We start from the raw sequence: 18,505 nt of genomic DNA, 5'->3' as shown, positions 1-18,505 counted from the left end.
AGGGGCAGTTTGGCAAGTAAAATCTGGTCCTGCTGTGACCTTACCTGGCTGCACAGGAGAGGGAGCAGGAAAATTAAGATTGCTTCAGTAATTCTTACATTGGAGTGTTCCTGTTCCTTATATCCATGTAACATGGTTGTTTTGTCTGTTGAGGTGCAGTGAAGTGAGCTTCCAGCACTGTCTACCGTGTCTGGATGCTCTTGGGCATCCCACTGGAGGAGGAGGAGGAAGAGGAGGAGGACAAAGAGCTATGAAAGACTATAACAGTCTGTTCTTGTCGCAGACTCAGGAGATTCTGTGACCCTTTTCCTGAGTCCTCATAGGAACATCTCAGTGCTCAGAGCCACAATCATATGATGTTTGTCTACTATTCACTCTCATGCTGTGGCAGCTGACAAGAGGAAAACACAAAGCTTTTAGGTCAATGAGAAAAATCTGAAGTAATTTTCAGTCAAAACATTCAGAGGCCATCTCCGCTTGGGTCATATTTCTGGTTGCACTTCTTCAAGGTCTGAAGCTAGTTTGAGAAGGAAAAGAAAAGGAAAATGCATTACTCAAGTTGACTTGTGTTCTTGAGCAGGAGGCATCCTTGCACTGCCATAGGCTACAAAGCTGAAACTAAAGACTGTTTCTAGCCTTATTCAACAGAAAATGAAGGCAAAGTTGCTTTGCAAAGCATCCAAAACACAGTGTTGCTTGCATAGTCTATAAGCACCCAGATGTGGTTTAAGGTCTGATCAGAGATTTAAAGTAGATCCGTACTGTGCTGAAGATGCTAAGCAATGCAAACTATTTGTTTCTCTCTGCTTCTGTATTTTTCCTTTTTCTGAATGCCCAAATAAGCAGCGTCAGGTGTCTTGACACTTGTGGATGTCATGAGGTGGGAAGCTGAGGGATCTGCTCTGAGTGAAGGTATTGATAGAATCTTGCATGGTGCATGGTCAGATACAAGGATGTAATTTAACCGAGAGATTCACGGCTGGCTTGTGAATGACGGTGAAACTTCCAGGTATGACGTGTGTAATAAATCTGGTTCGATGCAGAATTAATGTGGTATTCAGAATGATTATTTACCATTTGAAGTGCCGACGTGACTGTGTGCGAGAAGCAAATAGCTGTGCACGAGGCATTGGGGAGTGATGCTTAGAGGGGAGAAGAAAAATACCCGCTTGCATTTTTCCACAAGTGGATTCCCAGGTAACACTAATGAGAATTGCACTTTAAATGCAGGACTGATTTGTGATGAGATCAGCTCTAAAGAGTACATTTGTGGAATGATAACCTGATTGGTGGTGCTGCCTCTTGAAGGGCTGAAGGGGTCTAATTGGCATATAACGTACTATAAATTTATTAGCAGCTTCTGCTTTCCCATTGGCAGAGCTTCTCCTGCTAACCACCAGGAAATTACCAATTTTCAGGAGTTAGTCACTCAAGTCGCACCACATCTGGGTTTTAAAAAGAAGCCTACCTACAGCACTGCTCTTTTAAATCCTGCCTTAGAGCTTGCACATCAACAGCTTGCTGGAAATCAGTCACTTCTGTACTAGACAACTTAAGCACCCTCTGTTTGCTGTTCAACTTCTATCCTCCTTGGCTCGCTCCTTCTCACCTCCTTGCTGTAAACCCAAGTTGCACAAAGACCATTATGAGGTAACTAAGCAGTTTGGCATCCCTTGGACTGCAGCTGCCACAAACCAGATATTACAGTTTTTTGGCAGTTTGCATTCAGGGCTTTGATGTGCTTATTGGTACATTCAGCCCTGGGCCATATCTGGCAGAAGAGGACATACTCGCTATTGGAGTGTTTTATCAGGAGCACAATAGAAATATTCAGGAGCCAATGTAATTATTTCAGTGACTTTGCTTTTAAGATTGAGTCACAAATTAGAAAATAATATTCACGTGTTTCTGCTAATTGGTAACAGATTAGGGATATTTTATCTTTTTTAAATCATTTCCAAATGTCTCCTGAAGAGGAATTTTAGGGAAGTAGCTGAAAGAGGGAGGGCTCTTACACACTGAGAGCTCTTGGCCAAGAGGCTTTAATTCCTTAATTCTGGCTTTAATTCTGGCATACAGCTCTTAAAATCCCTGTAGACCTTTCTCTGTGTAAGAGGAACTTGCTGTCACTTTTGTCGGGCATCTCCAGTGCAGATTTTCTTTGCTATCAGGTTTTATGTGGGTTTCCCAACGTTAAACACTAACCGTATGGCTTGTAAATCATAAAAGCCTAAAGGTTTGCAAGTGATTAATAAGCAGAGGTGTGCAATTAGAAATGCCTCAGCAGTACTTGAGCATTTTGAGTGTCTTTTGAAAGCTGAGTCTGTTTCTAATCTCATGTTTGGGGGCTCATTTGGGCAACCCCATTGTCATGTGTCCCATTGTTGAACGTAAGCAAACAAAACCCACCATTGGGGTTTCTTTCCTTAGGTACAGTGGAAACCGCATGGCTTTCTGTGAGTGTTAACTACTGAGGTTTTCTCAAATCTTTCTTTTCTCTTTGTTTCCTTTGCTTTTTCAGAAATGTAAGCTGATCTACCAGCAGCCTTTTTTTTTTTTTTTTTGACTAATTGTAGTTTGTGGTTTGTGGTTTTAAAAAGACGTCCAGCACCTGCAGACCACTGAAATGGACATGGAGGGAAGTGTCATCACATGCTGAATGGAGAGGACCACTTGGGAGATCTAACTTGCCAAGACAGGCGTCATTTTTACTAAATAAAAACAGTCATTGAAAAAATGCAATAGAAAAGCCTGATGACATTAATAATTTCTGTAGTCCTTAGCATCAGTGAGATGTAAGAGATGGCCAAGCAAATGAAGTAGTAACCGTCAGAGACAGTGTGTTGAACAGACGAGTGTGTGTTGGTGGAGAGGGGATGATGTGTCAGAGAGGAAGAGGAAGGGATATATTGGAATTGTAAATAAGGAGGTGTTGGAAGGTGAGGGGAGCAGAAGGGAGAGCTCCAAGTCATTAGGGAGGATTTGGGCAGCAGAGATTCCTGTAGCCTCTGAAGAATGTGGGTCATGGAAATGTTGCCCATGGGAATGGTCCAGCTACTTCCCAGCCCTCTGGACCTTCAGTTGCAAAACCTGTCACTACTGACTTGTATGGAGCAAGTATTTGTTTTTTATTTGCTTGCTGCTCCAAATGTGTTTTTCTTCATAGTCTATGCTCAAATACAATGTTTATTACTTGTACTTTGCCTTTTATGTCTTATATAAATTTAGTGTAATGTTTGGATTCTTTTTCTCCAAATATTCCAAAGAGTAGCATCTTAGTGCTTCTGCTGGAATTAAGATATGGTAAAGCCCCCTGAAAGGGCTTTTGTTTTTTCTTGTAAGACAGACTAGGAATTATTGGCAACAAAGGATCAAAACTATCAAGGAAATTTCCAAAGGTCTTTGTGAAGCATTGTAATTGGACTGTCCTATTCCAGTTCCTGATCCTTGGGTAAAGGTTGTATTCCCATTCTGCAGCCCACAACAGATATTTTTTTTTTCCATTTTGAATCACTGAAGCCACCTCTGTGTGCTAAGCAAGCTCTCATTTGAGGTGTCTTTAATGTCTGTGGCTGCAAGTTTTTCACCCCTTTGGGTAAACCTTGGAGGTTCCCCCCACCCCCTAGTTATTTATAAGACATTGGTGCACTCATAGTTAGGCTACTTCTCCACCTGACAGCATTATGAGTGGAGGAGAAGCTCCATTTCTCTCCTCTCATCTGTTTATGATGTGATACGTTCCAAAGCAGATCACATCAGCGACTGTTATGGTATCCTTAATGCACTGTGATAGTCACATCACGGGAGGAGCCGCTGGAAAGCTCATCGCTGATGTACCTCCCTGTTACATGCCACATTACTCAGGGTCTGTGGGAACCTCACTTGGCTACCTCGCTCTGTCTCTCACCTGGCACAGATTATTGAGATTTATGCATTGAAATATTTATATGTCACTTCCCCCCTCTTTGAATACTGCACAAGAGCTTCCTCTAATATGAAGATGAAAGCAGAAGCCTGGTTTGGGGTGAAAACAGCTGGATTTGTAGACATGAACAACCAGGATAACAGAGTGCCTTCATTTCCACAAAATATTTCCTACAGGTTCATTTATAGTTCCATTATCTGTTCAAAACTGCTGCCATGTTTTGTGTGAAAATTGATTTCAAATAGGATTTTTCATATTTTTTCCTTTACATACATTTTTCTCCCCCTTCACAATGATTTCTTGAGCTATGTTTAAAATACTATTGTATTAAGTGTAGCCTTCTTATAGGAGGAAGTTAGTGTTAGCAAATTGCAAATTAATGGAATCTTCTAACCTCAGTGACTGTATATCAAATTGTAAATTGAAATTTCCAGTCTGCGTTTAGGTACTGGCACAATGCAATTTGATTTATACACTTAAGACATCAGGTTAAGTATGGTTACACATGAATAATGAAATGCATTAGATACATGTTTGCAATTAATATTCTCTGCATATATATATATATATATATATTACTGCAAACAAGCAAGAAGCAAATATACTCCTTGGTTTTAGCATCTCCATGCAACTGTTGTACAGCAGCTTCTCGTTTATTTTAGGTAGTATCTGTAGTATACCCAGTTGCTGAGGTTGACCACTCCAGAAATGGAAGCAGTCTACATATTTGTCTAGAACCACACACTGGTAATTCACTTATTAGCCTTTTTTTTTTTTTGGGGGGGTAGCCAGCACAGTGATACATTTTGGTTTAAATTTCACAGGGATGTTTATGTGATTGTACATCAATAGGTAAAAGGAATCGGATCACGAACTCAGTATTTTTCCTGTTGATCAGCAGAGAGTGGGTGGAAGGGAGCAGTCATTCATGGCTGCTATATTCTAGACTTTCATTAAGGTCTCTCCTTGCACATCCAGCAGAAATCCATCTTCCTCCACTGTTCAGCAGTGCTTTTTTAATGTTTTCACCAATATAAGTGTTTTAAAACCCTTAGATTTCACCATAGTTGGCATTTTTTTCCTCCTAAATGTGGCTGGCAATACTGTTAAAAAAAAAAAATCAGGGGCTGTGGGGGTTAGTAGAAAAGTACAATTTGTGGCATTCTTCAAGCTTTTTGTTAAATCTCTAGGGACTGTAGTTGCACAGAACAAAAAAAGCTGGGATTTCTATTGAGAAGAGGTTTAACCAGCTTGCAGGGCTTACACTTGTCACACTTACAGTCTTTATTTTCAACTTAATAAGCCTTTTCATGGCACCTGCAGTATTCCCTGCCATTGTAGGTCGCATAGCTCTTGCTTAACTTTATATGGGGTAAACCTCAGGTGCAATGTATTTTATCGAGTATACCTTAAAAATCATTAGATAGAATGTTGTGCAATGAAAACACGGACTTGCTGCAATTCTACATGATGTATCAGAGCCCACAGCTGCAGGATGTTTGTCTAAAGAGCCTGAAGTCAGTAAACCTTGGTGTCTTGGTCAGGCTGGTAATTAATGTTGTGCAGAAATAAATCCCACAGGTGTCTTAACACCTAATGGAGTGCTGCTGGTTACTCTATGGCATTGCTGGAAGGCTAACCTGGAAGTGCAGGAATAGCAGCCTTTTTGGAGCCCTAGTAGGGATGTGCTGTCAGAAAAGAGGGGAAAGAAAGTGGAGAAGCTTGGTTGAATCCGAATTACAATTATGCTGGTAAGCGTCATGCGAGAGATGATTAATCTGGGAAGCACATTGAGCTCTGCACGTGTGAGTGATCTCTGTCCGTCATGCACAGTAGGGCTTTTTTTCATCTTAGACCTGTGGGCTTCAGCAAACAGCTTCCTGACAGTGAGGAGGGCTTTGGGCATGTTTCTGATGGGAAACAACCTCTATTTGTGTCTTTTGGGGCTGGTGCTTTGGTTTGGTTGCTTAGTGGTGGGAGAGGTAAATTTGGCCTGTTTTCACAGCACTGAATTGTCTCTCCCTGTCTCTCCTCACTAGTGGACAAAAATGTGCAGAATTAACAGCAGGTTGAGCGCAGTCCTCAGCCAGATAACTTCCCTGGCAGAGACAGTAATCACATTATTTCCAAGCTGGGTTACTGTGCTGGTGATCTGGAGAGCCCTGGTCCAGAGTCAAGACATGGGTTGGCTTATCTGTAGCTTTTCTGTAGGGCTGGTCTTCATCTGTCAGGGATGTTTAACTTGCAAGAAGTAATAAGCTTAATAGGTTGACTTTATTTAATTATTAATAGTCCCTTTCTGTCCTTACAGCTCATAAAACACCCTTTAGGTTGGCAAAACACTCATAATATTGATCAGGAGCCAGAGAGATATTTATTTCCTCTTTGCCCCAGCACACATAAATCTTGGTCCTTTTCCTCAGCAGGCAGGATTTACAGTGGCCTGTTCCTTAAAAGCTTTTCGTAATTAAGGAATAAATACCTATCGGTCTTTGTTTGCTGTCTGGAGCCCTCTTGTTTGCCAGGGACCTATATATCCCCGGTGGGTTTGTGCGCCTTCCCCCTTAGCAACGCAGCCAGAGAGAGAAGGCATGCATGCTCGGAAGCAGTCAACTGCTAAGCACTTACTTTGCAATAGAGTGGGGTCTTCTCCTGCAGAGAGAGGAAGCCCCTGTGTTTTCTCAGCATATTGTTCCCAGCTCGTCTTCCATGCCTCTCCTCCCAGTTCCTGCTTTGCTCGGGGCAGGAAGACACTTTGGAAATTCCTTGCTGCTAGCCCTTTCTTCTTGCCTTCTCTTCATCTCCCCCCTTTGCTAGTTGCAATTAAAAACATCGTGAACCTTGCCCAACATTTCAATCCCATCTCCCCCTCATCGACGTTTCTCTTTTACCCATGCCAGCATTGCCTTGCCAGCTTGATCCAGGGCGATGCTGTTTATCGCATGCCCGCGGGGCCAGCAGGAAGGGAAGGGTTTGTTTAAACGGCAAGCCCCGGCACAACTGCTTGCCCAGCACTGGTCATTAGGTGATGCATACTTCTTGCATGCTAGACCATGAAGCTAATGACATATTCTGGCACTCTCTAGGAGTTTGGGAGGTATGGGGGTTAGATTTACTTCATTTTCTTGGAAGAGACACATTAACCTTGTCAGCTGGCCAACAGGAGAGAAAATTTGGCAGTGCTTTTGCTGCGCCAGCCAGGTTACTTCTGTGTTGAACAGTTGTGCTTCAGTGAGCAACCAGGAATGGCAACACATGGGCACAGCACTTGCACAGCAATGCTAGAGAGACCGTTTAGAGGCCACTTCAGTTACAGAATTATATTCCTTAGCAAAAAAGAGAAAAAGATTAAAAAAAATTCAAGAGGGATTTTTTTTTAGTGTTGTCGAAAGGACAAAGGATAAAACTTCACTTCAAAATGCCTGCTCAGTATTTGGGATGTTGGAAAATTCATGCTCTGCCACAGTAAATACCTGCCATCCGTTACCTTTTTAGTGTAACCTTTCAAAATTTCTTTGAAGCTTTTCACAAGCGGTGACTAGTTTTAGATAACGAGCAAGCAACACATTTTTGTTATCCTTGTTGCTCCTTCAGTAAGGATAAGACTGCTCTTGCTCTGGAGCTGTTGAATTTTCATGGCAAGTTCTCAGGCTCTCCACCCACATGCCGTTGCCTGCACAATCAATTCTGAGTTGCTATATGAACATGGGTTTCATTTCCACCCTGCACATCCTTTCTGTGTTTGCCTTTTTTTGCCTCTCCACCAAGTATATGTGAGGGACAAAGGAAATTGAAGGCAGAGGTGAATGGGAGTGAGGAGCAGAATGGGCAGTCAACACAAGTGATGCAGTGCTCCTGCTCGTATTTGTCGGGTGTAAAACCATACACGTTTAACCAAGGCTGGAGAGGCAATCAGTGCACTCTGTGGGGCTGAGCTGTGTAGGGTGTGAGCTCCTAAAATGAGCATCTCTGATGCAAACCCACTAGCGGGGAATGCAGCATAGATCCTGGAACAAAGCTGTGCTCCAAGCAAATCGGCTTTTTGTATTCTCTCATGCTACCTAGTTAGCCCTCCCCCCTTACCAGTGCCCAGTATTTATGTTTCCAGATAATAATGATGTGATGTGGCTGGCAGAGTAATTTAAATAATTGGACATTATCTTGAGAAGCAAGCACCTAATTAGATCAAAATAAACTGAGAACTGAAATTTTCATCTGTTTCTAATAACCCTTTACCTATGTACAGTATCACTGCGGTGGCAGAGATTTCATTATTCACACCACTGTGTGTGCTTAGAGTTCACTAGTGATGGAGATCCCTGCAAAAGCAAAGAACTTGGTGCTATTTCTTGGCCAAAGCTTAGTGGCTCATTCCTCTTTTGCTACCACAGAGCATTTTGCAGTCTTGCTCTCTTGTATTTGGCCCTTGTGAGGCTTGAAGTTCTTATCAGTATTCAGGGTTTGCATGCATAACTTCAGAGATAAAAGGCCCAAAGAAAGTGTGATCTTTAGGCTTTTCTAGGAGTTTATAATCTATTAATTCCTTTGTGCATTAAAAAACAACAGCTAGCGTGATCACTGAAGAAAAGTCATTGTAGTACAGATGAGGAAAAGGCAGCTCACACGTCCTCCAGCATTAGGCATCATCTGAGCACATGGCGATGTTGCTTTTCTAGCACGCTGGCCTTAATCTGGTCCTGAGAAAAGAATTCCACTGGACTTTGGAAGTTCTGTAACAGAATCCTTTTTTGGTTTTGACCACTACAGCTGAAAGTCTCTGTGGTTGAGGAGGTCATTTAGAGTGGAAGTTGATTATGGCTAAGAGAAGAAAGTGAGGAAAATATTTACTAGCTGATGTACTTTTCCTTTATTTTTAGGGATTGGTTCAGTGTCTTTCTCCTGATTAGTTGCTCTTCCTCACATTTCCTCATGCTCTTATTCAGCTGATTTATTTAAAGGTATGTCAGTGCTGGCTGAAATGAAACACTGTGCCTCCTCTTCCTGCTTATTGCTGACCGCTCCAATAATTCATTTTTTAGCTCATTAGCTAACAGGGGATGTGAACAGTGGTCCTCCAGGGAACAGCAGTGAGGTTAAGTGATCTACTGCTGACAATTCTGCTCTTGGACTGGCCTTCCTTGGGGGAAATGAAACCTCAACCAAGACAAGCTGTGGATCCCAGAAGTGAAATTTGGGCATCAGAGCAACAATTATAGTATTTATGTCTTGTTGTTGAGATTTACAAGATGAATGGAAGTGGCAGAGCTGAAGCTGTCTTCCAGTTAAGTATGCAGGTCTTCCCATTCAAAATGAAATGGTTTGTGCCAGAGGTATAGGGAGAATGTCTGTGGGCATTGGCTTTCTAGATACTCCTTGAAAAAACAGCCCTTCTACATTATGGCTGTCCATGAGGCATGGGCAAGCATGCTTTTCCTCCTGCCCCTGTGATAAAGGTTTGTTTTCTACAGGGAAATTCTAATGGCATATCTTTGTTGTGCCCAGTTTGTACTGTTGAGCAAGACCTAAATCTCACTCACTAGCCAATCTCAGTGACATGCTGCCCCCAAATGTCTGAGGCTTTTAAAACACCTGCATTTTTGTTTGTAGTGTTTGCTCTGTTCCCACCATGATCCTTAATGTGACTCCAAAAGTAGAGTTGGTCACTTGGTCATGCTGCAGAAGGGTGCCTTAAAGAAGGACCCATTTACCCTGCTGTCTTGCAGCCTCACATGAACAGCAAGATTGCCTTTGTGCTGCTCCCATGCTATGCAGAGCAAATGCAAGGTCTGTGCTGATGGTTTTGTAAAGCAGCCTAAAGCTCTGAAAAGTTTTGCCTTGTTTCTATTTCAGTACATATCAGAGTGTCACTATTATGTTTTAAGGTGAATTGTGATTAGAGGTGGGCGACTTGTGTAGAAACAGCTTGTTTTCTAAACATAAAGGGTCTTCAAGACATGGTGATCATGCTTTTAACAGGAGCCAAAAGTTACTATCACTCAAAAGATGGTCTGAGGGAGAAAGGGGGATTCATTTGCAGACTGTTGACTAGGCTAAAAAATCCTTACTACCTAAATGCCTGTGATATCTTTTGCCCTTAGGTTGTATGGGCATGTGAGAATTAAATTCTCTAAGCTCTGATGTCTACCATAGCAGAGGTTGGATCCCTTCATTTTTCAGTCTGGCACGTTTTAAACATGTAGTGGATATGTTGGTTATACTCTCAGTATCTCTATACATGTTTGAAAAACAGACGAGATATTTTCTGAACATTCCTGAGGATACTCTATATGGTTAGTGGAAGTAGAACTGTTGCAGTGTGGCAGGAATGCCCATTTTATTGTAAATAATTGCATGTTATTTTATCCTCCTGGGCCTGTTTCTGGTTTGTTGGTTTTTACGTTAAAAAAATACAAACACAAAAAACTTGAGTTAAGGATGCAATAGTAACAGAAGTCCTTTTCTTCCTTCTGTCCATCTGGAATACCTGAAGTGATACTCTGCTTATCAGATCCTGCCTTCAAAGGCTAATTTGCAGTTCCTCAAATGTTTGGGTTGTGGGGTTTTTTTGGTGTGTCTTTTAGTTTGCAGGAGTCATTCAAAAGTTTGATCTAAATGAAGCACTCTCTGGGTTGATTTTCTTTTGCACTTTTTCTCTTTAAAAAAAATACAAAAAAAAAAAAAACCAAAAAAAACCAACAACAACCCTGGACCTGTTGTTGAGTTAAATTGTGGTAGGGTAGAGAAGAGGATGCTTTGAGAAGCTATGCCTGAAAGCATGCAGGGAGGTCAAAGCAAGGTCACTCCACATGTACCAGGAAATGATGCAAAACTAATCCAGATTTGCTGTTGGAAGGGTCTGTTTACATAAGTATTTAAAAACAGATTAGGGCTAACCTGACACTAGATTACTGGGAGTAGTGTAAACATGGCTGAAAGGCGTAAACAGAGCTTTGCCTTTTGTACTCCAGAGGAGAAAATCTGTCACCAGTAACGAGTGGCCTGGCTTAGGTGATGTGTATGGCTTTCACAGGCTGAACAGATTACCTGAGGTACCTCTAAATGGGACTTTGTCTGGGGCTAGATCTCATAGATCATATAATTGTATGGTAATTTTTTTAATGGAGAGGTGAGGGACTTGTTTGTAGTCCTTGTTCTCCTGTAACATAATAGCATCCAGAAAGCTTTTGATAGTTCTTTGACAAATCAGGAGGAAATGGTGCTTCAAAGTACTGTTTTGGTGGTTTTCATTTTGGAAAAACAAACAAAGGAACCATCCATCCATCCATAAGCCTTTGCATTGGAAACCTTACTCAGTTTGTAGAAGGGAAAAGCACCCCTGTAAGGAAGACAGTACGTTCCAAAGCTTGTTTTTGTGTCTGCAACAGGAGTTCAGATGTTTGGTTACTTCTGATCTTAGATACAGAAATTTGGTATACTTTTCTGTAATATATTTTGGAATGAAGGCTGCCTGTTTTGTCTTTGGTCTTCCTAACGGTGAGGGCTCTAGCACTGACTTCGTGCCAGCCTTCAAGTCATCCCCTGGGTTTTTAAGACCTGTTGTGATCTTACAAGCCCATATTCATGGCACCCACCAAGGGGCTGCTTGGGCACTGCACTAATAGTGCTCAATAATGGTGAGATGGGGGACACATAATATTGTAAATATGAGATTTGGATGAACTGTTCCAATGAGTGCTTTCTTGCAAAAATGTTGAAGGGGCAAAATTTTCCTATGGGTTAACAGCTGTTTGCTAGCATGCTGGTAGCCCAGCTGCCACCACTTGGAGGAAGCAAAGGCAGTTTAGAGTGACCTGTCTCCTTTGGTTTCTCTAGGGAAGAAAAAGAGCGCTGGATACGTGCAAAATACGAGCAGAAGCTCTTCCTTGCCCCACTGCAGTGCCTGGAGCTTTCTCTGGGCCAGCATCTCCTGAGGGCTACAGCCGAGGAGGACTTGCGGACGGTCATCCTGCTGCTTGCCCACGGGACCCGGGAAGAGGTGAATGAGACCTGCGGAGATGGCGATGGGCGCACTGCCCTCCACTTGGCGTGCAGGAAAGGAAACGTGGTATTAGTGCAGCTCTTGATTTGGGTAAGTGCTTAGTGGGCTGGCTGGGTTGGCCTTTGCTTGGCTCTGTCCTGTAGCAGGACCTCCCAGACCTTAGGGTTTCACAAAGAGCTTGCTGGTGTCCTGAGTCGGTGTTCCTCACTGCCCACTCTCAGAAGACAGCACCATGATTAAAAAGTATGTTTCTGCCTCTCTGCTGCTTGATGGAAAGTGGAGGAGAGAGTAAGAAATGAGAGATTCTTTTAGCACCTCTGTAACACCACTGAGGCAAATGTTGTTCCACACATGAGACTCCCTGTAGAAACGTTTACAATGCTTCTGTTCTCACCTTGTCAGGCTGGTATCCTGCCCACTCTGTCTTTTCCCTCACCTTTTCCCTCTGCCATCTAGGTAGTAGAAGCCCCACCCCTGGAGACATTCGAAGTCAGGTTGGATGGGGCTCTGAGCCCCGTGATCTAGTTGAAGATGTCCCTGCTCACTGCAGGGGGATTGGCGTAGATGACCTTCAAAACTCCCTTCCAGCCCAGACCTTCCTCTTGTTCTGTGATCCTCACTTAAATTCAAATCTGTCTGTCCCAAATCCATCCCCTCTGTTTTTAACATCCTGCTGGCACCACAGCTCCCAACAACACATCTCTTCTTTCTGTAGTACGGCGTTGACGTGATGGCACGCGACGCCCATGGAAACACGGCGCTGGCCTACGCCCGGCAGGCCTCCAGCCAGGAGTGCATCGACGTTCTCCTCCAGTACGGTTGCCCCGACGAGCGCTTTGTCCTCATGGCCACGCCAAACTTGTCCAGGAAGAACAACAACCGAAACAACAGCAGTGGAAGGATGCCCACTATCATCTGAGGAGCTCACTTGTGTATTCGCTGACCTGAATTACATCCGCAGCCTCATAGTCCTCCATCCTCATCACAGCTCTGCTCTGTGAGTCTGGTAACTCTCCTTTTCCCTTTTCCCTTCGGTACGTCCCTGTCCCACCTGGAAATGGCGCGTCTGGAGAGCGCGAGGGGATGAGAAGGAGCAAAAGGGGCTGCAGAGAAAGCAGTTGTTTCAGTGTCAGCTCTCGAACGGTGGAAGTGAGCAGGCGAGAGCGTGTGGGTTGAGCAGGACACGCCGCACGTGGCACCAGGACCATGGGACAGCAGCCGTCCCCATGGGGGGACGCAGGCTTCCGGAGCATGGAGGGAAGGGGCGGAGGGAGAGGCGAGCGAGAGGAGAAGGAAGGAGAGATGGTGACTTTCCGTAACTGACAGTTAAGCACATCAGTACATTTCACCTCTACCAAACGCGACGCCTGGATTTCATTCTCTTCTCTGAAGAGCTTGACGGCATAAATCAGAAGCAAGCACAGAGTTTGTCAGGTTTGAAGCTCCTATGATGGTATGTGTCAAATCAGTTGTAGCTAATCTGTCCGGGGAGAATACTGGCTTCATTACACTTGTATAGTTGAGTTCTTCCAGCATTACTGCTGTTTAATAGAACATGATTAGTCATCACGGAGAAAAAAGCATATTAGCTGAGGAGGTAGTTACATGGCACGCTTCGGTGATTGCTTGGATGTGATTGCAATATTCTTAGAAGCATCATATTATCTCAGACATGTTCTTTCAAGCCCTTGGAGCCCTCCTTTCTAAATTCACTGTCATAATTTAGTATCTGTTTAATTTTTCAGTCCAAAGAGAGGAAATGAGTTGCTGAGTGTTATTTGACTGCAGTCTCCTTGGTGTAAAAACAAAATGGAAAAAATAAATAAGAGTAACTATGAAACAGAAAAAGGAATAATGAATACCGCTAAGGAAAAAAACCCTTTCGAGTACATTTAGTGAAATTAATAAACGCATTAAAGGCTAATATTTTTTTCAGCCAGCAGAAATAGGTTCTGTCATTTTGCCAAGGTAAATGTGTTGAGTTTTTGGTCACTCCTGTGATGCATTGCCTAACTTATACAGATTTTTGTATTGTGTCTCTAGATTATATGTATGTAAAATCTATTTGAATAATAAAAAACCCACCAACGTAAATATGCATTGATTATTATTTTTGTTTTGTTTTGTACAGAAAATGACATCTCTGTTAATTTATGAACTGTAATGGATGTGAACTAAATAATGTGCAACTAGTTAGGATCTGTGGGTTACAGATCATTGTACATTGAAAATAATCCCAGCAGTGAACTCTTGTTTCCATCCAAAGCCTTTTGAGGAACATATCAGGAGGAGATTATGGCATGTTTGGCATTAAAAAAAAAAAAAAAAAAGTGTGTGAGACCTTTTAGAAAGGAAAAAGAGGCTGTTTCTCAGAGCTGTAAATATATTTTACTCCAGAAGTCATGAAGCTTTCACAAGCCAAGACAAAAAGCCCTAGCCTGGCTGTGGGAAGATCAGATTTGATTAAGTTCAGAATTGATAGCCTTCACTGCAGCGGGCAGGGCATGGCTGCGCTTGACTCCCAACTTGGCTGCTTTCTGGAAGAAAAATGGCTTGTGAAAGTAGCCTGGACAGTTCATTTGAATTCCAAGTTTTAATACTTGATTTGATTATTTTGGTATTATCAGGCAGATTCCAGCTTCCCCTGTTTTCAGTGAAGTGGGATTCTGGCACAGGGAAGCAGGCTGTACAGATTTTGGCAGGTGGAAAAGTGATTTTTTTGTGATGTTTTTGTGATTTTTTTTTTTTTAAGTGGCATACGGCAATGTGAGGATGGGGGAAGGGTATATCACAGAGAAAGTTGAAAACTCAACTGAATTCAATGGCAAAGGAGCAATTATGTGAAGGCAGTGAGGTGCATACAGCATAGTAATTTGCAAATCTACCTGCTCGTATCTATTTCCCAAGCCTTCAATGCTGTTCTTCCTTGGGGCTCTGGATTTCATTTGGCATACAAAGGGAGGAGCATAGCAATTGCTAAGTAAATTTATATGGACAAAATGTGAAGGGAAAAAAGCATAATCTGGTTATCTTAAGGAAAAAAGAATCAGATAATCACAAATTTGATGTAAAGTCATCAAATTGTGAGGAAAAAATGAGCCTCAAGGTAGAAGCACAAGAATATTGATCAGCTTTTCCTATTTGGTGGTGTTCTCATTTTGTACTTTGTTATTATACTGACCTTTGATTATTTGGTGGGGGGGGAATCTTTCTTCAGCTAGCCTAGGCTGGCTGCACTAGAATAAGGCTACAGCTGATTCTACTCATCCTGGGATAGTTTTAATTTATTTGTTTCAATTGAGGAAGGCTGTCTGTTGTAATTACTATTTCTGCATCATTGCCATGCAGCTCCCTGATCCTTGGTACTTACGGGTGGTCCATCAGTGACAGGACAACCCACCTAATGTGCAGCTGAAGGGGATGCTGTGAAGCCCTCTGTGTCTTGGTGCTCATGAGCTTTACAACTCTATGGAGGGATGTAGTGGGGATTCATGAGTCATGGCTCACTGTCCCAGAGGTGCTAGAGCTGCCTGCTGTTCCCCTGGGAGCACCGAGGGCCTTTCTATTTGAAAGCTAAGTCTGGTGTTTCAAATGCACGGTTGGCAGATTTGCCACCGTTAAGTTCTCAATGCATGTTCCATTTCCAAGCTGTTCTTTTCCCAATTGAAAATATTTTCTGTGCGTAATTTAATGCTCTCTTTGGGCCACCTTTCCCTCCTAAAGCTGAGAGTGATGTCTGAGAAGCAAGGGCAACAAGGCTGTCATGCAGATTTCAGGTAGAATAATTATACCCTCCTTTCAGAAACATTTTCTAAAGGCCAACATTGAAAAAACAAGGAAGATCTCTAGGAAAGGAAATTCCACTGCATTGTAGGAAAAATTATATATCCAGGCTAGCTAACTAATAACCTCATACTTTAATTAAGCAGTAGCACAGTTGCTTTTAACCTAAAAAATATTTTTTTTACTGTGGAGGTATGAGCACTGGCAGTAATTTTCTTGAAGTGGCATAGACTATGTGATGACTTCCCCAAAAGATTTCGAGGTCTGCAGGGTGGATACCCAGTCATATAAGCAGTGGTAATCCCTTCAAGAAATTGGAGATTACTCAGTGCCATCTCTTCAAATCAGGAGAGGCCTTGTCTGCCACTACAGGTCATGGTGCTTCAGCCATGGGAAAACAGACCCCAAGGGTCCATGCTTCATGGAGTGGTGGCTGCACCATCACCTGTTCAAATGGGCTTGGTTGATTGGCTGTGAGAAGTTGTGTGGCACCTCATGAGCTAGTAGGACAGCCCCCTTGGCAAGGAAGTCAGGCCAGCAATAGACTCCATTCTCTTCCTGCATGGTGAAGAAAAGAAGGGGAAACCCCTTCCTACCCTAGCTGAGAATGAGGACAGAGCCTCATGGGCCTTGGCTTTGTGAGCCAAGGTCTCCAGTCTTTGTGTTCTTTTCAGGGGAAGTGTTCGCACTTTGCAAAGGATGTTCTTGAAGCCGTCCAGGTGTGAGAGCAGGCAATATAAACTGACACTTGGAGAACCTGCAGGAATCATTCCCCTTGCATTCCCTCTGTTAACCCATCTCATTCCCCTTGCATTCCCTCTGTTAAACCCATCTGTTGTCTGTTCTTGGTCTCACGTTTAGCCCCTCTTGTTGCCTTTCTGGAACCCACTTGCCAGGCTGTTTACGCCCTTTGAGCATGTTATGAGCAAATTAAAAACAGATTGAGATCCAGTCAGTAAGAAATCCCAGCAGAAACATGCTAGCTAAAGCTGCTTTCTCCACAAATGGAGTCTGCAGCTGTGTTTTTTGTTGTATCCCCTGTTTAACCCTTTTCGTCATCCCAGATACTTTTAAATCCCCCTTCCTCTGCACTTTATCCACAATGGCTAAAACACTAGAAGCAAGTCAGCTGTTGCTAGTAAAATCAGCACTTTCCTTCTATTTATTCTAAGCTAATTGCTGTTGGAATGGTGGAGATGAGTCAGATGTGTCGTATCTGGCATCTGTGTCTTGGTAGTCGTGGAGCTGAGGAGACTTTGCTTCTCCTTGCTATTTAGGAAGAAGTAAGAGCTAACCCTGGGAAAATCCAGGGGTCTGTCAGTGCACAGATTTAGCCAAGGGCTCCCATTCCCAGATTTCTGATTTTGTTGCTAAAAGGGAGCAGAAGAAAAGCTATTTTTGGAAAATCTGGGCTAGGTGTTGCTCAGAAAGCCAAGTGAGCTCCTGGAAGGCAGAGAGGATTTTTGAGCATTTGGGCAAAGTGTGTGATAACTGTGTAAACATTAATATTGTTTAATTTGCTGTCTTTTTCCCTGTTTCCTTAAATTATGTGTGTTAGTGCAAAAAAAAGCTTTAGCTGCACTTGGAGGTTTCCCCTGGCCAGAGGAAGCTGAGTAACGTAGGCAGAGGGTTAGAAGTGAGAATGCAGATACAGGTTTAGAAATTATCTCTGGCACTGTAATGTATTATAATTAGATTATATGGGGTTTGGATAGCTTCGTCGTTTATATTTGTATGGAGAGAGGGGAAAAAATGAAGTAATTTGTAGTTTCTAGTACAAAATAGTAATAGTGGAGACAAGCACAGATTTCACAAGGGAATCCCAAAGGGACCCTTTCCAAACGTCTCGGGGAGCCACGTTTGCACCTTAACCGGAAACAAATGGTCATTGTGGCTGGAGGGACTCAAGGTGAAGGAGGACACTGTTGGGGACCAAACTTAGGGCAGCTTGGCTTGATAGGAGACAGCTTGCCCATCCTCATCTCATCATCAAGCATCTTTGTTTCCCCTCTGATGGCTGCTGCAGCAGTTTGTACATAGGATCTCTGGCTGCAAGCCTTGGATCCACAGTTCAGCATCTTCTTCCATTCTTGGTGATTTGTGGGTAAAAACAATACAGTGTAGAAAACCCAGGTTGGATGTTTTTGTATTTGCTGCATAGCAGAAAAAATGGTGCTCCAGATTAAAGTTCTTTTCAAAGTGGCAAAACACTAAACCATAAATGTAAAGGTTATGCAGTGAGTTTTGACTTCTTAAATTCTAAGCTACAAAAAGAAAAATACTTTTTATTAGAAAATAATCTGCTTGGAAAAAAAAAATAGAGGTAATAGAGCAAAATACCCAAAGTTGTAGGTAGGTAGAGTTGTATCATGACATTCTAGATTTTCTTTTGTTGTTTAGCATAGGCCAGTTTTTAAAGTAAATATTGGGTGGTCTCATCTCATTACAGTTTACCTTGAGTTGACTGAATCTGCCTCACATTTTAAAGGGAGGTTTAAATCATTTTGGCCAAGATATTCAGGAGCTGTGAATAGTTCATGTTTTGAGAGAAAGATTGCATGATTTCTGAAAACAAAAGCTTGGTTTGGGGTTGTTTTTTGGAGCCATCCTGAGTCCCAAACCACTAGGTATGCATCTGATCACCATGGCCCCTGTGTTTCATTTCAGGTGACAGCAATATGTGGGTGAAATAACTCTAATCATTTACTACCCTTCCCTGAATGTTCAAGGGGGACTTTTGCTTGTGAGTGAATGAAATAAAAGTATCTTTGTGCATTTCAGCAGTTTTAGCCTCCTCA

At 42.6% G+C, this 18,505-nt stretch overlaps 1 protein-coding gene across 3 annotated transcripts in view; it reads left to right on the top strand.

Annotated features, from left to right (window-relative positions):
• The window catches only part of AGAP1 (ArfGAP with GTPase domain, ankyrin repeat and PH domain 1), a 375,696-nt gene extending 362,853 nt beyond the window's left edge, over positions 1-12,843 (top strand). For all 3 annotated transcript variants that reach the window (XM_054380803.1, XM_054380802.1, XM_054380801.1), the window contains 2 exons: positions 11,759-12,014; positions 12,640-12,843. In XM_054380803.1, coding sequence (XP_054236778.1) covers positions 11,759-12,014; positions 12,640-12,843 — 460 coding nt within the window. The remainder of the gene's footprint in view (positions 1-11,758; positions 12,015-12,639) is intronic.
• The last annotated feature ends 5,662 nt before the right edge of the window (positions 12,844-18,505 follow it).

The sequence above is a fragment of the Indicator indicator genome, chromosome 5 (genome assembly GCF_027791375.1).
Source record: "Indicator indicator isolate 239-I01 chromosome 5, UM_Iind_1.1, whole genome shotgun sequence".
NCBI classification, from domain to species: Eukaryota; Metazoa; Chordata; class Aves; order Piciformes; family Indicatoridae; genus Indicator; species Indicator indicator.
Note: the sequence above shows the minus strand (reverse complement) of the source record. Positions and strands in the feature narration are given on the sequence as shown.